Source organism: Quercus lobata, chromosome 8, assembly GCF_001633185.2.
Source record: "Quercus lobata isolate SW786 chromosome 8, ValleyOak3.0 Primary Assembly, whole genome shotgun sequence".
In the NCBI taxonomy this organism is placed as follows: Eukaryota; Viridiplantae; Streptophyta; class Magnoliopsida; order Fagales; family Fagaceae; genus Quercus; species Quercus lobata.
Genome location: NC_044911.1, coordinates 61,619,553 through 61,642,182, shown reverse-complemented (window position 1 = coordinate 61,642,182; position 22,630 = coordinate 61,619,553). Strand labels below are relative to the sequence as shown.

Genomic DNA, 22,630 nt, shown 5'->3' with positions numbered 1-22,630 from the left:
TTTGCTAGGAAGCATCTTGTTATGTAATGTCTTGTTATGTAAAAGTCTTCCCAGTTTATAACTACCACTCGAGGGGGTGGCCTATTAGTAGGAAGCCCTTATGACCCATTAAACCTATGAGTTTCGGAGTTGTGATTTCGAGTAGTGGCAAGTCCCATTAGTGCTTAAATAGTCTTATGCCATAATGCAATGCGGAGTTCAATGAGTGACCATACTTGCAAGCCCTCCTTTTTGTTTTTTTGTTTTAGCTATTAAAAAAAAAAAAGATTTATTGCGCCTGCGAAGTATTAAGTAGGGAAAAGAGGAGGAACATGCGCTTAGAGCTACTCTAATTGACACCGTAAACGTTTTATAAATTGTCATAGTACTGGACCACTGAAATAAATAGAAGGGTATCTCAAAAGATGAATGTTCACAAGATTTATGGTTTTATGTGGAAGAGGAGTTAGCAGACTAGCAGTAGCACCTTGATGGAGAAAATGAGTTTTGCATTCATGTGGAAGCAGCCTGTGTTGGGCACCATCTTGCTAGCAATGGACTCCACGAGTCCTTTCCTTTCCCCACTCTAGCTTCGGTTCTGCAATTGAGCTCCAATTGCAATCTCCAAGTCACGTTGGTAGTTTTGTGGTGGTTGCAATACTTCCTAAGCTCCAAGCAACACTAACAACTCAAAGGTAGTAATGGGTTTGATCTCCTCTCTTGAATTTGGTTGTTGAGAGAGGGAGAGAGAGAGAGAGACATCTGAGTTTTGTTCTAGGGTTTATGGGTTCTCACCAAATCTTATGGGAATTCAAGGTGTCAAAATCGTGGGAAATGATACTTAAAAAATGGGCTAAGAGGCTTAAACTGTAGAGAATTCAATTATGAGATTCTCTTCGGTTCTCTGATTTTCATACAATACAAACTTTGTATGAATAAGCCGCGAACTCACTAGTCCAACAAATTTTCAAACTTCAATTCCGTATCTTCTTTCGATTTCTTGCCTTGCAATCATAGGAGTGAAAATACTCAGCCGACTTCCCTTTTTGCACTATGACCACTTGAACTCACAAGCTCAATAAAATTGAAAGCCCACAAAATTACATAAAAACAATTAAAGTTGAGACCTAAAATACGATCAAATTTGTCATGGAATCAGTCAACATTACAAGTGCTAACATCATGCAATCCAGAGAACTACTGGGGGTCGAATCCAAGATGTCTAGGAATACAACTAATCCCAAGCCTCTAACCACTAAGCTGCAACCTGACAGGCCATATATGGCCTAAACATTCCCTCCAGAAAATATCATGCATTCATGTGAGCATGATACAACAACATCACAGCTTTGCTTTAAGCTACTATAAGCAGAATATGACCTTTTTCCCCAAATAATTGATATGGATCTTCATCAGAACATTGAAAGAGTTTACAGAACACTTCAGGAGTTATAAACAGATCCATTCAATCTTATTTAATTCTAAATTTAATTGAAACAACACCTTCATTTTTATATCAAAGCAACTTAACCAACTTTTCAAATACAAGCCTGCATAATGTCAAACTAGATTAGTTTTTCATGCCACAACTATTTGTTAATGACCAAGTGTGTAACTATCATACTCTTTTACATGATAGGTACTGTAAATAAATTGCAGCAACAGTATACCTCTATGCATAAGAAAACAAATAATCCAAACTTCGTCTTCGAGTTCTCTTCTACCAAAGTTGCTGTATTAGGCAAAAGTTCAGGCTTCTAAGAACTTCTTAAGTTTCTTCATCCAAATCAAATCTTCTTTACCGTGCTTATTGATCATGTACTCGTGCAAGAAATTAAATGTGCTGGGCTTGATTCCTCTTATTCTCAAATACCTCTTGAAAGCCTTCTGCAGGTCCTTATCCAAATCACTGGAAGAGAAAACAGGAAGACACTCATTGATCATAAAAATATATAAACCACGATAATGAATTGATGATATACGAGTAAGAAGAATATATGCTTACACGAAGCTAGGGCCCTCATAGGTATTCTCATCATCAGAAATTTCAGGAAGTTTAAATACGAAGCTGTCAATCTCAATTTCATCAGGGTAAGAAATGCAACTGAACTCTAGACGTTTGTCACCATACTCAAGCCTATATGGGTAAAAACCTAAACGTTCATTTCGACTAGGTTTTATCTGCTTAGAGACACTAACAACTAGTGGCAAGATAGATAGTCTGGGCTTTTCACTGTTATCATTCCCATCATGATGATCATTATTTTCACCAGTAAATATATCAGGCATGTGAACTTCAACTTCTATCTCTTCACCTTGGTATTTTCTTTTCAGTGTTAGAGTCTGAAGTCCTGGATTATCCACGATTTCAAAAGGAAAATCACTTGGAATCTGTTCAACCTATCAAATAAAAAGAAGCAATCGCCACCATCAGTAAGGTAATAAATGATTGTAAAAGCAAAAGAAGAAAAAAGAAAATGATATGGTAAGATCCTAAAGCACTACTTTACTTGAGGATCAATAGTTTAAAAGATATCTACATCAAAGGAAGTTTTCACAAGCAATTGACAAATGTATACAAAAACGTTCAGTGAACATTAACAAACCAGTAAACGCTTCTATGAGTTCTGCAAAATCAAAACTATTCAGAGTATTATCTCCAAAATCTACCTCTGAAAACTCTGGATCATCTGGCTCTTTTAATAAAGCCAATGAGTACAGCTGAATAACAACCCATATAAGAGGCGTTACTAGCTATCACCGTAACTATCACGAGTCTTAATTCTGTTTGTCTATTTGAAAAGTCACAAGAATAAAAAGAGTAACTTCAACTTTTAAAAAACCTCCTCTAGCAGCTCGCAAACTGATTTGCATTATTCAAAACTCTATCCTCCTTTCTTTTCTTGCCTCCTCTTTTTTTTTTCAGTGACAATACAGAGAATGAAATTCCCATTCTTACTGAAGTTATTGACAATTCAGGACCCGAAAACAGAAGCAAAATCTCAACTCCACCTAACTACATTTTTTGACTAAGTTTATGCAATTCAGAACATCTAAAGTCATAACTTTTGAAGCTTCATTTCCCTCCATTACATTCCTCTTGGAGCAACAAAAGTCGCCTGAATTTTATTCTTTCTGAGAAAGAAAACCTTTACTACACAAGCAAACAGAGCAGCATGTAGCAAACGTTCAAGGAAATAAGATCCTAGATATCAAATTATTGATTTTTCCGTGCCCAAACACAACCATTCGATGAAATTGAGGTGGGTTTTTCATCTTTTCCCCAAAAAACTACAAAAAAATATCCATATAAGTTCCCCTTTCTTTTCATTTTCCCACACTTTCTCATCAACTAAACAGCCCATAAACCCCCCCAAGAAAAAAAAAAGACTTACCCGGCCATGACCATCAGTCTCCCGCAAGCATTGAATCCTAGACTGAATCACAGGTAGAAGGGTCTCATCAGAACTGTGCTTAGTCGAAACAGAAGAGTAGTGAAGGTTGGGAACCAAAGGGCTCAAAGAGGAGTGGGTTATGGCTGTAAAGAGGGCACAGTGGTAATTTCTCTGGCCACGAGCGAGTTGACTTGCGAGTGTGGTCAAAGAAGAAGCCGACTTGCGAAGAATGGAAGTGAAAGCCATTTCTCCGACTTGCAGAGAAGCCCTTTAGGGTTTTAGAGTCACACGGGTAGAAGGATTTTGGGCTCTCGGACTCGAAGGGTTTTAAGGGTTTTGACTAATTAGCGCGTTTAAAGTTTTGGAATTGTTTTTACTTTAGTTTTTATGTTTCAATATTTTTATTTTAGCCTTTTGATTTCATTTTCATTTTTGCTCTTTCAGTTTCAAAATTTTCATTTTTATGTTTGATTCAATTTTTTGTTTGAAAATTTTATTAAGTTCTACATTGTGTAATTATTTAATAAAAATTCAACTCGACATTTAACAAAAAATTTATTAGATCACCTCATTGCTTCATTCATTAGCCATGTATACAAGAAAATTAACAGAATTAGAGAATCCAATAGTCTTTTTTGTTAAAGTTTAGGGATTAAAGACAATTGTTTAAAAAATTAAGGACAAAAAGCATTTATCATGTCAATTTGAATCCCACATGTTTTTCTCTTTTAGAAATACCAAAATGTGCCAATTAGTTGAGCTACAAGGGTTAAACTTTCATAAATGGCCTAAATGTTCCCACCAAAAAAGATCATTTAAGCATGATACTATATTTTGTAGCAAATGAGTGGGGTGAGTTGGGTCATAAATAGGATGGGTATATAATTACCCATTTATTACTTGTTTAAATATAAATTAAATATCCATTACCCACCAAAGCCATTTAATATTGTGACTTGCCATTTAAACCAAAATGACCCAAATATCCTTTTGGCCTCCAAAAATACCAAAATACCCCAAAATATACAAAATTACAAAAATACCCTTTTGGCTTCTAAGTTAACTTAACCAGTGTTTGGTATCCGAGAAATTGATTTACCCACCGTTTGGTTTCTTAGAAAATTGAGAATCAAACAAAATGAATATTCACTTTTGACTATGATCTTACATACAATTCTAATTTTAAGAGTAAAAGTTACTCAAATAAGCAAAATAAATTTAGATCAAATTTGAGTTAGATTCACAAAATCACCAAGAATTCAATTAAAAGCAAAACACCTATATGCATAACAACATCATATTAGTACCAAATCAAATGAAATAACGAACTATGATCGTATAGTACACAACTCCAAACACCGTTTGTTTCCCAAGAAAACTTTAACACCTAAATTTTCTCGAGAAAATATAATTTACAAAAAAAAAAAAATCAGCTAAAATTGAAATTTTTTTATTGATTTAAGATGATTTCTTTGTTGTTGTTTCAAGCTTCAGCCTAAGATTTGTAGATTTCATGACCTACAAAATCAAAATATTTTTTTTTTCCAATCGAATTGAAAGGAAATCGAAAAATTTTCAAGAAATTTGGTGTGTTTGGCATTGGCTTAAAAAATCAGTTTTTTTTTTTTTTTAACTATTCAGTTTATTTTTGCTACTATTCATGGATCCTATTGCACTTTTTAGTACTATTAATGTGTTCTACTATACTATTTCAACTACTTTTTAGCTTTATCTACAGTACTTTCAGCAAAAAGTTTTCAGTTTTAGCTAAATAAGTTGTTCCCAAACAAACACTTAGACAAGGAACTCGAAGGGCTTGGAGATATTGAAAGTTCTTGGTTGGAAAAATGAGCAACAAATAGAGAGGGGTAGAGAATACGTTTGGTAGCTAAGAAAATGTGAAGGAAAAGGCAAGAAAGTCAATAGGAAGAAAGGTGAGGGAGATAGGGTTTGGCGGTTGTGTTGAGAAGCTAAGTTAGGCTTGGGGTATTATTATTAATTTTTTTAATGTATTAAAAATTTTAGATGGGTATCACTTGGTATCCAGTGGGTTTACCAATTAAAACTCATTTAATTGAATTACCCAATGTCTTTACCCATTTAACCCAAATGTTTAATTAGGCTAGATTAATGCTTAATCAAATTAGGCGGAAAATGGATTGATTGATAGGTTTAAATAAAAATTGCCACCCCTATACAACAATTACGCAACATCACGGCTCTGCTTTAAGCTACTATAAGCTCATATGACCTTTTTCACCAAATTATTTGAGATAGATATGGATCTTCATCAGAACATTAAAAAAGGTTATGGAACACAAGGATTTATAAACAGATCCATTCGATCATAGTTGGTTCTAAATTCTAATTGAAACAACACTTCCATTCTATATCAAAAGCAACCTAACTAACCTCTCAATAAAAGATCTCACCCAACAGGGCCAACACGACTAGTTGCTAAAGACCAAGTGTAACTATTATAGGCCTTACATAAAAGGCTCTGTAAATAAATTGCAGCAACAGTATATCTCTATGCAGAAGAAAATATACAATATCAAAACTTGGTCCGTGAGTTCTTTACTACCAAAGTAGCTGTATTGGGCAAAAGTTCAGGCTTCAATGAACTTCTTAAGTTTCTTCATCCATATCAATTTTTTTTTACTGTTCTTATTGATCATGTACTCATGCAAGAACTTAATTGTGCTGGGCTTGATTCCTCTTAGTTTTAAGTACCTCTTGAAAGGCTTCCGCAGGTGAGGCAAATCACTGGAGAAGAAAATGTGAAGGCACTCATAAATTATAGATATTTATAAAAATAAAAAAAAAATACATATACCATGATATTGAATAGATGATATACAAGTATGAACAATAAATTCTTACTTGAAGCTAGGGCCCTTATAGGCAATCTCATCCTCAGAAATTCCTGGACGTTTAACTGCCAAGCTGTCAATCTCAATTTCATCAGGGTAAGAAATGCAATTAAACTCTAAACTACGTCTATTCTTCTTAGAGACACAAACAACCAGTGGCAAGCTAGATAGACTAGCCTTTTCACTATCATCCCCATCAGGATCATCATCATTTTCACTAGTAACTAGATCGGGCATGTGAACTTCAACTTCTATCTCTTCACCTTGATAAGTTCTTTTCAGTGTTAGAGTTTGAAGTCCTGGATTATCCACAATTTTGAAAGGAAAATCACTTGGAATCTGTTCAACCTATTAAATAAAAAGATGCGATCATCACTATCAGTAAGGCAATAAGTAAGTGTATAAGCATACCCATCAAAAGAAGAAAAAAGAAAAAGACATGGTAAGATCCTAAAGCACTACTTTACCAGTATCAATAGTTAAAAGACATCCACATCAAAGGAAGTTTCCACGATTGAAGGACAAACGTATATAGGGATATTCGTTGAACATTAACAAACCAATAAATGTTTCTCTGAGTAATGCAAAACCAACACTATTCAGAGTATTATCTCCAAAATCCATCTGAAAACTCTGGATCATCGGGCTCTTTTTTATTAAAACCAAGAAGTGCAGCTGAATAAAAAACCCAAGTATGAGGCAACAATAACTATCATCATAAGTTAATAACTATCACAAGTCTTAATTCTGTTTATCTATTTAAAAAGTCAGAAGAATCATAAGAATAACAACAACTATTAAAAAACCTCCTATTGCTGCTTGCATACTAAGAATTGCATTAATCAAAACTTGAAGCACAAACCTCTATCCTTCTTTCATTTCTTGCCTTTTTTGTTTTTTAGTTTTTGTTTTTTGTGACCGCTCAACCCCGCCTAACTACCTTTTTTTTATAACCAAGTTTCTGCAATTCAGAACATATAAAGTCATAACATTTAAAGCTTCATTTCCTTCCATTACATTCCTCTTGGAGCAACTAAATTCACCTGACTTTTTTATTTTTTATTTATTTTTATATATTAAAAAGACAACCTTTACCCCACAAGCAAACCGAGCAGCATCAGCATGTGCCTTCTATTGCCTAGAATGATGGTAAACATTCAAGAAATTAAAATCCTAGATATCAAATTATTGATTTTTTCCGTGCCCAAACACAACCATTCGACGACATTGAGGTGGGTTTTTTCATCTTCTTTCCACTTTCCCACATTCTCAGCAACGAAACAGCCCCTAAACCTCAAAAATATTTATTAAAAAAAAAAACTACCCGATCATGATCATCAGTCTCCTGCAAGCATTGAATCTCTGACTGAATCACTCGTAAAAGGGTCTCATCAGAGCTGGGCTTCTTCGAAGCAGAAGAGTAGTGAAGGTTGGGAACCAAAGGGCTCAGAAATGAGGGACTGTGACTGTTAGAAAAATTGGAGTGGGTTTTGGCAGTGAAGAGGGCATGATGGTAATTTCCCTGGCCACGAACAAGTCGAGTTGCGAGTGGGGCCAAAGAAGAACCGGACTTGCGAAGAATGGAAGTGAAAGCCATTTCTCTGACTTGAGTTTGAGTTGCAGAGAGAAGGGGTTTAGGTTTTTGGATTTTAGGGAGAAGGGAACAAGGATTTTGGACTAAGGTTTTTAAGTAAATAGTATATACACCTTTTAAAGTTTGGTTTGGATTTATTTTTATTTTAGATTTTAAGTTTCAAATTTTTTATTTTGAAATTATATTAACTTTTTACGTTTTAAAATTTTTATTTTTTGATTCAGTTCTTTATTTGCCTTTCATAAAAATGAAAATTTCAAACCTCAAGGGCCAGTAAGAAAATTGAAAATTAAAAACAAAAGGTTTTATACAAATACTTTTGGGTACTTTCTATTTAATAAAAATTCGACTCCACAATGTTCATATCTCTAAACAAAGTCACCTCATTGCTTTGTTAACCACATATACAAGAAAAATTAACCTACTTAGAGAGATTAATTGCGTTCGCTGTTAAACTTCGTCATTTGAGAATTACTTTTTTTTTTTTTTTAAGAGAATTTCAATCTATGACGTCCGTTCTTACTAATAGCTCTTTATTATCAAATCAAGACACCAATCAGTTTTTGATGTAGGCAGGATTGAATCCCAGATCTCTTATACAAGTATCAGAAACTTTATTAGTTGAGTAACGCGAATTACTTATTTCTAGTAGCTTATTTATATAATGTGAGACAAAGCTAAAAGTTAGCTTATTTTTAAAAAACTGAAAGTTAGATTATGTGAAATAAAGCTGAGAGTTTGAGGCAAAAGGTAATTTAGGAAACAGTGAATAATTTGAGCAAAAAACTAGTTTTTAATCCATCATCAAATGCCCACTTATTTAAGACATTAGGGACAAACTGTGTTTAATGTGTAAATTTTATGGATGAACAATGTATTTTGGCCAAAGTTGTTACTCCAACATTTTTATACAGCAAATTTAGTACAATCAAGATCATCTGCAAAAAAAAAAAAAAAAAAAAAGGTTAAAAATTGATTGACTCCACACTAGTGTTTATAAAAAAAAGAAAAGAAAAAAACCCCTTCATGGCCAGTATATTTCACTTGGGACATCTTCAACCATTTTATGAGATAATTGTCATGTGCAATTTTACCGGAGTGAATTCAAATTTGAAAGGTAGAAGTACCTCAACTTGGATTCTACCAAGTCTTCAGATCCTAGAACCAAGAAAAGCATTCTTTTTTTTGGTCATTCCACGCTACATGCAAGTCCAATCCCAAGGACCAAGACTATGCACTTATACACATTGGCTTCCAATTGACAAATGTTCACAATACCCTGAGTTTCTTCATCTGCTTCAATTTCATTCTCATTATTATCTTCTCTAGCTGCCACTGTTGCTGCTGGCAATGGCATTTCTTCAACCTCTTTAATGAGAAGGGTTTGGTCCACAACTTGAACAAGCCCATCCCGGCAATACTATATTAACAAAATTGTGGAGAGTGATATCATTTTTATGTATTTCATCAGTTGGTCTCTTTCCCAGGAACAATTCTAGTAGAAATACTCCAAAGCTGTACACACCCCCTTGATTGATGCCTCGCTGCCCATGGCGTATTCTACAGTTTATCTTTATCATATGTAAGAAGATTTTGCAGTTATTGTTTATAATGAGATTTGATTTTTAATGAGAGTGCAAATACATTTCATTTGTCAAAAAAAGCAAAAAGAAGTTGAACTTAAGGAAGAACGGTATGGCACATTCTATCATTTCAAAATTTCATGTTAGAAAATATGATAATTTCTATATTAAAATGGCACCTCGTACATGTAGAATGGAAAATATGGTTAATGGTCTGGATTATGATAATCTAATTTAATTATTTTACACCTGTTACAATTTGCACACTTCATTAGGTACTAGACTTCCTAATGAAACACTTCAGGAGTTATAAACAGATCCATTCAATCATAGTTGGTTCTAAATTCTAATTGAAACAACACATTCATTCTATATCAAAAGCAACTTAACCAACTTCTCAATAAAAGACCTCTAACACAACTATTTGTTAATGACCAAGTGAAACTATCATAGGCCTTGCATAAAAGGCTCTGTAAATAAATTGCAGCAATGTATATCTCTATGCAGAAGAAAATACAATATCAAAACTTGGTCCTTGAGTTCTCTTCTACCAAAGTTGCTGTATAGGGCAAAAGTTCAGGCTTCAACAAACTTCTTAAGTTTCTTCATCCAAATCAATTCTTCTTTACTGTTCTTGTTGATCATGTACTCATGCAAGAAATTAATTGTGCTGGGCTTGATTCCTCTTATATTTAAATACCTCTTGAAAGCCTTCTGCAGGTCCTCATCCAAATCACTGGAAAAGAAAACGTGAAGACCCTCATAAATTATATATATAAATACATATACCATGATATTGAATTGATGATATAAAAGTAAGAACGATAAATTCTTACATGAAGCTAGGGCCCTTATAGGCAATCTCCTCATCAGAAATTTCTGGACGTTTAGCTGCCAAGCTGTCAATCTCAATTTCATCAGGGTAAGAAATGCAACTAAACTCTAGACTAGGTCCATCCTTCTTAGAGACACTAACAACCAGTGGCAAGCTAGATAGACTAGCCTTTTCACTATTATCCCCATCAGGATCATCATCATTTTCACCAGTAACTAGATCGGGCATGTGAACTTCAACTTCTATCTCTTCACCTTGATAAGTTCTTTTCAGTGTTAGAGTTTGAAGTCCTGGATTATCCACAATTTCGAAAGGAAAATCGCTTGGAATCTGTTCAACCTATCAAATAAAATGATGTGATCACCACTATCAGTAAGGCAATTAATAAGTGTATAAGCATATTCATTAAAAGAAGAAAAAAAGAAAAAAATAAGGTAAGCTCCTAAAGCACTACATTACAAGAGCATCAATAGTTAAAAGACATCCACATCAAAGGAAGTTTCCACATGCGATCGACAAATGCATACAAGGATATCCGTTGAACATTAACAAACCAATAAATGTTTCTCTAAGTAAACCAAAACCAACACTATTCAGAGTATTATCTCCAAAATCCATCTGAAAACTCTGGATCATCTGGCTCTTTTTTATTAAAAACCAAGAATTACAGTTGAATAACAACCCAAGTATGAGGCAACAATAACTATCACAAGTCTTAATTCTGTTTGTCTATCTGGAAAGTAATAAGAATAAAAAGAATAACTACAACTTTTAAAAAACCTCCTCTAGCTGCTTGCATACTAAGAATTGCAATAATCAAAACTTGAAGCACAAACCTCTATCCTTCTCTTTCATTTCTTGCCTTTTCTTTTTGGTGACAATAAAGAAAATGAAATTCCCATTCTTACTAAAATTATTCACAATTCAGGTCCCAGGGCCTGAAAACAGAAGCAACCACTCAACCCCGCCTAACTACATTTTGTTTTTACCAAGTTTCCGCAGTTCAAAACATATAAAGTCATAACATTTAAAGCTTCATTTCCTTCCATTACATTCCTCTTGGAGCAACTAAATTTGCCTCACTTTTTTGTTTTTAATAATAAAAAGACAACCTTTAGTCCACAAGCAAACCGAGCAGCATCAGCATGTGCCTTCTATTGCCTAGAAAGATAGTAAACATTCAAGAAATTAAAATCCTAGATATCAAATTATTATTGATTTTTCCGTGCCCAAACACAACCCTTCGATGACATTGAGGTGGGTTTTTCATCTTCTCCCAAAAAACTACAAAAATAGCCCTATAAGTTCCATTTTCTTTTCTTTTTCCCACACTTTCTCAGCAACCAAACAGCCCATAAACCCCAAAAAAATTTATAAAAAATAGAATAAAATAACATAAATACCTACCCGATCATGATCATCAGTCTCCTGCAAGCACTGGATCTCTGACAGAATCACTCGTAAAAGGGTCTCATCAGAACTGGGCTTCTTCGAAGCAGAAGAGTAGTGAAGGTTGGGAACCAAAAGAGGGCTCAGAAATGAGATCCTGTGATTGTGAGAGAGATTGGAGTGGGTTTTGGCCGTGAAGAGGGCACGATGGTAATTTCTCTGGCCACGAACGAGTCGAGTTGCGAGTGGGGCCAAAGAAGAACCCGACTTGCGAAGAATGGAAGTGAAAGCCATTTCTCTAACTTGAGTTTGGGTTGCAGAGAGAAGGGGTTTAGGGTTTTAGGGACAAGGGTACAATGATTTTGGACTCTCAGGGTTTTAACTTTTAGTAACTTTTTAAAGTTTGGTTTGGAGCTATTTTTATTTTGGCCTTTAAGTTTCAAAATATTTTATTTTGACCCTTCCTATTTGAATTTTCTTGATATTGACCTTTAACCTTTTAAATACTTTATTTTGGTCATTTTTATTTGATTCAGTTTTTTATTTGGCTCTTCATAAAACTGAAAATTTTGAAACTCAAGGGCCAGTAAGAAAATTTAAAACAAAAATTAAAATTTATTTGGCTCTTTTTGTTTCCATGTTGTAATTATTTAATAAAAATTCAACTGCCAAGTTACTAAACAAAGTTTTTCCTAAAAAAAAAAAAAAAAAAAAAAAAAACTAAACAAAACAAAGTCATCTCATTGCTTTGTTAGCCATATATACAAGAAAAATTAATGTAATTAGAGAGATTAATAGCATTAGTTTGTTAAACTTTAGTATCCGTTTTGAGAATTGCTTATTTCTAGTAGTTTATTTTTATTTGCATAATGTGAAACAAAAAGTTAAAAGTTAGGTTGTTTTATATAAAAAAACTGAAGGTTAGAATATTTAAAATAAAGTTTGAGACAAAAAGTAATTTAGGACCCACAAACAATGAATAATTTAAGCAAAAAGTTAGGATATATTTGGTTACTGTTTTTCTCTTTATTTTTTGTTTCCAAAAACAATTTTCTATTTTTTAGACTAAAAAACTTGTTTGGCAACTCAAAATAGACAAAAAACAAAAAACTATTCTCAAAACTCAATTTGTAAAGGAAACTGAAAACATGCAAAAGACTATTTTTAGTTTCTAATTTTCAAAAGTCAATGAAAACATTCATTTAATTTAATTAATCTCTCTCATTTAATGAGTTAACGTTATAGTTCAAGCCCTAGTAACAATATATTTTAGTATTTTCTATTTTTTTCTTTAAAAAACTATCTTTTTAATTTCAACTAACCAAGCATGTTTTTGATTTAAAAAATATAAGAAAATTGTTTTTTCTTTATATTCCCAAAAACAAGTTTTTGAAAATAAAAAACAAAAACTGTTACCTAACATATCCTTAGTTTTTAATTGGTTTCCAAAATGCACACTTATTTATTTTATTTTATTTTTTGTACTGAGAAAAATGCACACTTATTTAAGACATTAGGGACAAAATACATTTAATGATCCATATATAAATTTTATGGATCAACATATTTTGGCCAAAGTTGTTACTCCAACATTTTTATACAGAAATTTTAGTTGTACAATCAAGATCATTTGCAAAAAAAAAAAAAAAAAAAAAAAAAAAAAAAAAAAAAAAACAAAAATTGGGACTCCACACTTGTGTTTATGAAAAAAATACCCTTCATGGCTAGAATATTTCACTTCGGACGTCTTCAACAATTTTATGAGATAATTGTCATGTGAAATTTTACTGGAGTAATTTCAAATTCGAAAGGTAGCAGGACCTCAACTTGGATTCTACTAAGTCTTCAGATCCTAGAACTATGAAAAGTATTTTTGATTAAATGTAGTTCCCTGGTGACTTCCTCCATATTCATTCTTTCTTTTGGCGACTCCACGCTACATGCAAGTCCAATCTCAAGTACTGAGGCTAAGCACTTGTACACATTGGCTTCCACTTGATAGAGGTTCACAATACCCTGAGTTTCTTTATCTGCTTCAATTTCATTCTCATTATTATCTTCTCTGGCTGCCAGTATTGCTGCTGGCATTTCTTCAACTTCTCTAATGAGAAGGGTTTGGTCCACAACTTGAACAAATCCTTCCGGCAATGCCATCTTAAGTTCTTAACAAAATTGTAGAGATTGAGATCATCTTTGAACATTTCATTAGTTGGTCTCTTTCCTAGGAATAACTCTAGCAGAAATACTCCAAAGCTATACACATCCCCTCGATTGATGCCTTGTAGCCCATGCCATACTCTACAGTTTATGATATGTACGAAGATTTGCAATTCTTATTTGTAATGAGATTTGAGATTTAATGGGAGTACAAATTCATTTCACTTGTCAAAAAAGCAAAAAGAAGTTGAATTTAAGGAGAACGGTATGATATATGCTATCATTTCAAAATTTCATTTATAAAAGATGATAATTTCTATATTAGAATAGCACCTGGTACATGTTGAACGGAAAATATGGTTAATGGTCAGGATTATTATAATCTAATTTAATTATTTTACAACTGTTACAATTTGCACACTTTACTTTAGGTACTTGACTGGAGCCAGGTTCAAATAAAATCACGAGTTCTATTATTATCCATTACTTGAATATTATTTGTTGACAGATGCAATAACAAAAAACAAAAATCAATAGTATAGTTCTGTTTGGAGGCCAGCTATTCCATAATTGATGTTGTTGATTGACAAGCTATCATCTCAACTTATAGAGTTGGGGAAGTGAATGCCGAAAAAAATGCTTAGTCAATGGATAGTCAATAGTTGATGTCTGCCAATTAATCAAATCTATGATTTATCACGGCATAATTCATGTTTAGAGCTGTGTGTTTCTGTGCTGCATGTTAATACAAATAGAATAGGTTTTACCTAGAGCAGTATAGCCAATTGTACTAGTTTGCGTTTTAGAAGAATAAGTCATGGTTGAGAGTAATTTCACCAAACCAAAATCGCTTACATGATCAACAATGTCATTGTCAAGAAGAATGTTGCTAGGCTTCAAATCACAATGAATGATTGGTTGCACAAAATGGCTATGAAGATAATCTAATGCCGAAGCAACATCAGCAATTGCAATATTTAGTCTCTGAAGAAGGCTCAAGTCCCTTGATCGATCTTCCCTATCTATCTCTGGATGTAGCTAGATATCTAAACTCCCATTTCTCATGAATTCAAAGACTAGAGCTTTGAATTGATTCCCACTGTAATCTATGTTGGAGCAACATGTTAATATCTTAACATGATTCCTATACCAGATATTTGTTAATACATTACATTCAACCAAAAAACTTCTAAAAGCACCCTTTCGTTGAAGGTTAAGGACCTTTATATCAACTAATCTTTCTACGGGGTGAAGAACTCCTTTATATACAAATCCATAACTGCGAGTTCCAATTAAGTTACTTGGAGAAAATCCATTGGTTGCTTGATAAAGCATTTGTATGACACATTTGGAAGGAGTTCTATTGTTGAGACAAAAGAAGAATCCCTTTTTGATTTTTCCCTCCAAAAAGGAACAAGGAGGAATGAAAATAGAATAACAACAGCGATTGCAATTATTAGTTTGAATGAAAGGGACTTCCTTGGTTTCATGACTTTGACAGGACATGGAGGCAACTACAGTTGTGGAACACCACCACAGAGTTTAGTATTTTCGTTTACTGATATAGCACTTGCATTTTTGAAAACTCCCTCTGTTGGTACCTCACCCTCGATATCATTGAATGAGAGGTTCAATTTTTTTAGAAATGGAAGCTTTTCTAAACCTTTTGGAGTTGATCCTGATAGGTGATTTCTTGAAACATCAAGGAACTGAAGGCCTATTAAGTAGGCCATAGATGAATGTAAAGATCCTTCAAAGGAATTCCCTTGCAAGCTAAGGTATTCCAAGCTCAAAACAATTTCCTATGGAGCTAGGAATTTCCCTAAGCAAATTATTTTCTGAGACATTAAGTTGGTTAATGTTTTTCAGATTGCCTACTTCAGAAGGCAGTTTGCCATCAAATGAGTTATGAGACAAATTGAGTAGTGTTGTAAGGGAAGTTAGACCAATAAGCTGCTAGGGGATGAATCCATGAAAATTATTTTGTGAAAGGTCTAAGTATTGCAAATTTTGGCAATTACCAATACTTGGAGGTATGCTTCCTTCTAATCTGTTTTCATCTAAATCAAGTAGGAATAACTGAGTAAGGTTGCCTATGGAAGTCAGTATCTCTCCTAACAATCTATTTCCATTTAAAGCCAATAGTTGAATTTTCTGAAACTTCTCGAAAATAGTGGGAATGAGGCTTGTGAAAAGATTATACTCCATGCCTAAGGCAATTAAGTTGACAAGGTTCCCTAATGTTAATAGGAATAGTTCCTGAAATTTCATTGCTTCCAAAATATAATTCAGTAAGTTGTGTGGACAAGTTGCCTACAGATATGGGCAAAACACCTCCAAACTGGTTTGTACTCAAATCCATTGTTTCTAGTTTACTACAATTTGTCAAAGATGTTAAGAAATCCAGGCTTCCTCCTAGGTCATTGTCACTCAAGGCTAGCCCATAAAAATATGGCAAATTTCCCAAATTAGTTGGAACTGATCCCAAAAAATAGTTTTCACCTAGATCAAGTATTTGAAGCTGAGATGCATTGCATAATGAAATAGGAATTGGCCCAGGGAATTTATTATTACCAAAGAGAAGACTATTGAGATTAGGAAGAGTGAGGCCTATGTTGTTTGGAAGTGTACCTTCAAGTTGGTTTTCTAAAAATGAAATGGTTTAGAGAGATGATATATTGTAAAGGGAGGAGGGGATTGTACCCGACAGATTATTGACTGAAATTGAGAAAAAGTATAAGCCTTTTAGATTATCTATGCCATTTGGAATATTTCCAACCAATTTGTTATCTGATAGAGACAAAATTCTGAGTGAGGAAAGATTTACTTTTTTGATAATGAGGAAAGATTTACTAAAGATGTTGGGATTTCTCCTGTCAGATTGTTTCCACTAGGTTGAAGTGTTTGAAGCTTCAGCAAAGATCCTAACTCTGTTGGAATTTTCCCATTAAGTCTATTCCAAAGAAGATTGATGAATCTGGCATTGGAGCAGTTGGATAAGCTGGATGGTATTTCACCTTCCAGTGTGTTGTTGTTAAGGTTGAGCATTTGTAGTTGGAACAAATGACCAACTTCATGCATGATTTCACCATAAAAGTTGTTGTTTTGAAGATTGATGAACCTAAGAAAGGTGAGGTTGTTGATGTAAGGTGATATGGACCCTTGCAATTTATAGCCTTGTAAGTACAAGGCCATGACTTTTTGGTGTTGTTGGCCACATGTGATTCCAAACCAGTTGCAGAAGTGCATAGAATCATTCCATGAGCTCAACATCATATATGGATCATGAGATATTGATTCTTTGAATTTTAGCAAAGCCGAATGATCAGTCTCATTTGTTAGAGTGTTGGCAGTCATGGTGGGTTGCAATAAACATAGGTTCATAACAAAGATAAGGTATATAGGCCAAAATGCATATAAATGTTTTTGGTGAAGCTTCATTTGGTTAGAGGAGCAGGAAGCTGGTAAATTTTTTTAGGGTCACTCTTAGATATGCAACTGAACAACCTAGTTCGCTTGGTTGCAACTATGTAAGGGAGATGAGTGAAGGATTTAAAATAGAATTTATTTTATGTAAAGGTGACCTTACAATGAGAGCTAAGGTTGAAAAAAAAAAAAAAAAAAAAAAAAAAAAAAAAAAAACCTCATTTACCATAAAAGAATGACCTCTCAATTTAGCATCTCCTATACTGCATTGTCTTGCTGGCTCCTACTGCTCAGTCCGTGCTTCTTTCACTCTTTTATGATAAAGAATATCAATTCTTGTGCCAATGGGATTCCATCGATGTCTCCACCTCATAGATCTTCTACTCAATTGAACATTGTATGACTGAAATCATTTCACTCAATTGTATAATATGGGGTTGACCCTAATTATTTTTTTGAGAAAACATACTCGACTCCCAAAATTTTAGGATTCAGACTTGATTGTTGAAGGGTTTTCAGAATCCAAATAAAATGGAGTTAATACTTAGGAATTTTTAGTCAAGCAAAGAGTCAATAGTTTCATTTGGTGAAAATTTCTTTTAACAAAGTATGATGTTCTTCAGTCATGTGACTCTCTATGAACATCAAGTGTTAAACAACGACCATTTATCTAATGAGTTCCACTTAATTTAATATTTTGAAAGAGTAATTTTCACTGTTCCATACTAATTTCTTGTAGAGTGAAGAAAAAGAATTTTGAAATTGAAAAAAATTAAGGCCAGGGGACCAAGGCCCCCGTTGTTTAAGCGTAGGTCCATCCCCGATGATATGCATATACAAGTATGACACAAAAGAAGAGTGCACAACAAAAGGAAACTGCTAAAGTTAATATTAATTTTACCACAAAAGTTTTACAAACTGAGTTGACAATGAATATCAACCGTATAATAAATAATTTTTATTAATTTTGTTAAGTTAATAAATTAATTTATAAATCTATGTAATAAACTTTGTAGCATCATTAGTGCCATAACATGATAACAAAATCATCCACTAAAATTTTCAAACAAGATTTAACAAACATGAGAACATATTTTACGTATAAATGCCAAATCAATTGCAGAGTAAGGAGAATCCAAAAATCTAGTTTTAATGTAGTTTCTTGCAATGCAATCCAAGTAAAAATTAGTTAAGTTTGTCATTTCATGTAAAATTAATATCCTGTCCAGTAAGGTCGGGTCTAAACAACTTAATATGTTACTCAAATAATTTAATACAGAAAATTTAGTTATACAATCAAGATCATCTGCCCCAAAGAAAAAAAAAAAAATAAAATAATGGCCAGTATGTTACAACTTAGGACATCACCAATTTATGAGACAATTGTCATGTGCAATTTTATTTAAGCAAATTCAAATTTGAAATGTAGCAGGACTTCAGCTTGGATTCTCTAACCTCTTCAAATCCTAGAACCAAGAAAAGCATTTTTTTATTGAATGTAGTTCTTTGCTAACTTCCTCCATATTCATTCTTTCTTTTGGTGACTCCACGGAACATGCAAGACCAATTTCAAGGACTGAGACTAAGCACTTATACACATTAGCTTCCACTTCGCAGTGATTAACATTACCATGATTTACTTCATCTGCTTCAATTTCATTCTCATTATTATATTCTCTAGCTGCCACTGCATCTGCTGGAATTTCTTCAACTTCTCTTATGAGAAGTGTTGGGTCCACAATTTGAACAAGTCGTTTTGGCAATGCCATCTTAACAAAATTGTGGAGATTGAGATCATCTTTAAACATTTCATCAGTTGGTCTCTTTCCCAAGAACATCTCCATTAGAAATACTCCAAAACTATACACATCCCCCTTTGTTGATACCTTGCCGCCCATGCCATAATCTACAATTTATGATATGTAAGAAGATTTTGCAGTTCTATTATAATGAGATTTGGGATTTAATGAGAGTGCAAATTCATTTGATTCATCAAAAACCAAAAAGAATTTGAACGTAAGAAAGAAGGATAAGATAGATGCTATCATTTCAAAATTTCATGTGAAAAAATGAGAATTTCTACATTAGAGTAGAACCTTAGGGTCTCTGGTGGAACTTGGGAGGTATTTTTTGATTTATATGAAGCACAAGAAACTCGGTTAATGGTTAGGACTCTGAAAATGTAACCAAATTATTTTACAATTGATATGGATATGTTGCACACATTAGGTATTGGCGTTCCTAAATGCCTTCACTGGACCCATGTTCAAATAAAATCAGAGGTCCAATTATTATCCATTACTTGAATAATGTTGGTTGACATGCAGTAAAAAAACATAAAACAATACATTAGATCTGTTTTGAGACCAGCTATACCATATTTGATATAGTTGATTGGTAAGCTATCATCACAACATATAGAGTTGAGGAAATAAATGCCTAAAAAAAGGCATGGCCAATGCATATTCAATAATTAGCTCTGTTAATTAATGAAATCTATGATTTATCAAGGTATAAATCATGTTGTGAGTTTGAGTGTTTCTGTGTTGCATATTAATACAAAGATAATTTTATATTAATAGTAGGATAATTGCAAAAAACTATTCAATATGTTTCAAAAACTATTATTAAAAAGATCCATAATCATTTTTAAGAAATTAGACAGTTGGAAAGATAGTTACCTGGAGCAGCATAGCCAATAGACCCCTTTATCCCAATTGTACTAGTTTGCTTTTGAGAAGAATGAGTAACAGTTGAGACGAGTCTTGCTAAACCAAAATCACTTACATGAGCCACCATGTCATTGTCAAGAAGAATATTGCTTGGCTTCAAATCACAATGAATGATTGGTTGCACAGAATGGTTGTGAAGATAATCTAATGCACAAGCAACATCAATTGCAATATTTAGTCTTTGAAGAAGGCTCAAGACCTCTGATTGATCTTCCCTGTCTATCTTTGGATGAAGCCTGATATCTAGACTCCCATTTGTCATGAATTCAAAGACTAGGGCTTTAAATTAATTCCCATTGTAATCCATGCTTGAGCAACATGTTAATATCTTGACAAGATTCCTATGCCGGATATTTCTTAGTACATTACATTCAGCCATAAAACTCTTGGAAGCACCCTTTTGTTGAAGGTTAAGGACCTTTACAGCAACTAATCTTTCCTCAAGGTGAAGAACTCCTTTATATACAGTGCCAAAACTGCCAGTCCCAACTAAGTTACTAGGAGAAAATCCATTGGTTGCCTGATAAAGCATTTTATAAGAAACATTTGGAAGGAGGTCTATTGTTGAACCCAAAGAAGATGAATTCCTTTTTGGTTTTTTCCTCCGATGAAGAAAAAGAATGAATGAAAATAGAAGGAAACATACAACGACAACAATGATTGCAATTTTAAGTTTGAATGAAAGGGACTTTGTATGTTTTATGACTTCAACAGGACGTGGAGGCAATAGCAATTGTGGAACACCACCACAAAGTTTAGTATTTCTGATCATTGATATAGCACTTGCATTTTTGAAAACTCCTTTTGTTGGCAACTCACTCTTGATATTATTGAATGAGAGGTTCAATTCTTTTAAAGAAGGAAGCTTTTCTAAACCTTTTGGAATTGAGCCTGATAGGTTATTTCTTGAAACATCAAGGAATATAAGGCCTTTTAAGAAAGCCATAGATGACGGTAAGGATCCTTCAAAGGAATTACCTTGCAAGCTAAGGTACTCCAAGCTCAAACAATTTCCTATGGAGCTAGGAATTTCCCCAGACAAATTATTCTCAGAGATATCAAGTTGGTTAATATTTTTCAGATTGCCTACTTCAAAAGGTAGTTTGCTAGTAAATGAGTTGTGAGACAAAAGTAGTATTTGAAGGGAAGATAGACCAATAAGCTGCGGGGGGATGAATCCACTAAGATTATTTTGTGAAATGCTTAAGATTTGCAAATTTTGGCAATTACCTAGACTTGGAGGTATGCTTCCTTCTAATCTGTTTTCATATAAATGGAGTAGGAATAACTGAGTAAGTTTGCCTATGAAGGTTGGTAATTCTCCTAACAATCTATTTGCTTCTAAATACAATGCTTGAATTTTCTGAAACTTCTTGAAAGTAGTGGGAATGAGGCCTGTGAAAAGATTATACTCCAAACCTAAGCCAATTAAGTTGGCAAGATTCCCTAATGTTACTGGAATAGTTCCATAAATTTCATTCTATCCAAAATATAATTCAGTAAGTTGGGTTGACAAGTTGCCTACAGGTATAGGCAAAACACCTCTAAATTGGTTTGTACCTAAATCCAATAGATTTAGTTTACTGCAATTGGTCAAAGATTTCAAGAAATCCAGGCTCTTTCCTAGGTAATTGTGACTCAAGCCTAGCCATTGAAGATCTGGAAGATTTCCCAAATTAGTTGGAACTAATCCCAAAAAATTGTTTCTACTTAGATCAAGTTTTCGAAGCTGAGATGCGTTGCATAATGAAATAGGAATTGGCCCCGACAATTCATTTCCACCAAAAAAAACTATTTTTAGGTTAGGGAGAGTGAGGCCAATGTTGGCTGGAAGTGTATATTTAAGTTGGTTTTCTGAAATTGAAATGATTTGGAGAGATGATATATTGTAAAGGGAGGAAGGGATTGTACCTGAGATTTTATTGGCTGTAATGGTGAAAAAGACTAAACTTTTTAGATGACCAATGCGATAAGGTATATTTCCCACCAATTTGTTAAATGCTAGAAAGAAAATTCTAATTGATGAAAGATTTCCAAAAGATGGTGGGATTCTTCCTGTCAGATTGTTTGCACCAAGCTGAAGCAATTCAAGCTTCTTCAAAGAGCCTAATTATGCTGGAATTTTCCCATCGAGTTTATTCACTTGAAGATTTATCAATATAGCATTGGAGCAGTTGGATAAGATGGATGGTACGTCACCTTCCAATGTGTTATTGTTAAGATAGAGCTCTTGCAGTCGGAACAAATGACCAACTTCATGTGGGATTTTGCCATAGAAGCTGTTGTTTTGGAGATTGATGATCCTCAGGAAGGTGAGATTACTGATGTAAGGTGATATGGATCCTTGTAACTTATAGCCTTGTAGGTTAAAGGCTGTGACTCTTTGGTGTCATCGGCCACATTTGATTCCAAACCAGTAGCAGAAGTGCATAGAATCATTCCATGAGCTCAACATCATATCTGGGTCATGAGTTATAGATTCTTTGAATTTAATCAAAGCCAAACGATCAATTTCATTTGTTGGAGCTTTGGCAATAATGGTGGGTTGCAATAAGTTTATAGAAAAAAGAAGAATGACATGAAGGTGCATAGGCCAAAGTGTATATAGGTTGGTTTGGCGAAGCTTCATTTGGTTTGAGGGGGCAGGAAGCTGGTAAATTGTTTGTT

The 22,630-nt window shown here is 33.7% G+C and overlaps 2 protein-coding genes and 2 pseudogenes across 2 annotated transcripts; all 4 read right to left on the bottom strand.

Annotated features, from left to right (window-relative positions):
- Positions 1 to 1,465: 1,465 nt before the first annotated feature.
- Positions 1,466 to 7,885, bottom strand: LOC115957195. Its single transcript, XM_031075404.1, has 7 exons — positions 7,572 to 7,885; positions 6,258 to 6,595; positions 5,990 to 6,140; positions 5,807 to 5,874; positions 3,375 to 3,642; positions 1,985 to 2,379; positions 1,466 to 1,888 (listed from the first exon to the last, which is right to left on the bottom strand). The coding sequence occupies exons 1-7, from the start codon at positions 7,842 to 7,844 to the stop codon at positions 1,729 to 1,731; spliced, it is 1,653 nt and encodes a 550-aa protein (XP_030931264.1). The 5' UTR covers positions 7,845 to 7,885; the 3' UTR covers positions 1,466 to 1,728.
- Positions 7,886 to 9,727: 1,842 nt separating this feature from the next.
- LOC115957260 (uncharacterized protein At2g39795, mitochondrial-like) lies at positions 9,728 to 12,025 on the bottom strand. Its single transcript, XM_031075460.1, has 3 exons — positions 11,667 to 12,025; positions 10,261 to 10,598; positions 9,728 to 10,160 (listed from the first exon to the last, which is right to left on the bottom strand). The coding sequence occupies exons 1-3, from the start codon at positions 11,940 to 11,942 to the stop codon at positions 10,001 to 10,003; spliced, it is 774 nt and encodes a 257-aa protein (XP_030931320.1). The 5' UTR covers positions 11,943 to 12,025; the 3' UTR covers positions 9,728 to 10,000.
- Positions 12,026 to 13,493: 1,468 nt separating this feature from the next.
- LOC115957194 lies at positions 13,494 to 17,162 on the bottom strand (annotated as a pseudogene).
- Positions 17,163 to 18,697: 1,535 nt separating this feature from the next.
- On the bottom strand, positions 18,698 to 22,402 carry LOC115957193 (annotated as a pseudogene).
- Positions 22,403 to 22,630: the final 228 nt, after the last annotated feature.

Bases quoted from the DNA above. Each gene is read 5' to 3' on its own strand.
- LOC115957195 (XM_031075404.1), bottom strand. From the start codon at position 7,844: ATGGCTTTCACTTCCATTCTTCGCAAGTCCGGTTCTTCTTTGGCCCCA. The intron at 5,875-5,989 runs GCCTGAACTTTT...ATTTATTTACAG, and splicing joins AACTTAAGAAGTTCATTGAA to AGCCTTTTATGTAAGGCCTA. The intron at 1,889-1,984 runs GTAAGCATATAT...TTTCTCTTCCAG, and splicing joins TATGAGGGCCCTAGCTTCGT to TGATTTGGATAAGGACCTGC.
- LOC115957260 (XM_031075460.1), bottom strand. From the start codon at position 11,942: ATGGCTTTCACTTCCATTCTTCGCAAGTCGGGTTCTTCTTTGGCCCCA. The intron at 10,599-11,666 runs GTAGGTATTTAT...TTTATTTGATAG, and splicing joins AGACTGATGATCATGATCGG to GTTGAACAGATTCCAAGCGA. The intron at 10,161-10,260 runs GTAAGAATTTAT...TTTCTTTTCCAG, and splicing joins TATAAGGGCCCTAGCTTCAT to TGATTTGGATGAGGACCTGC.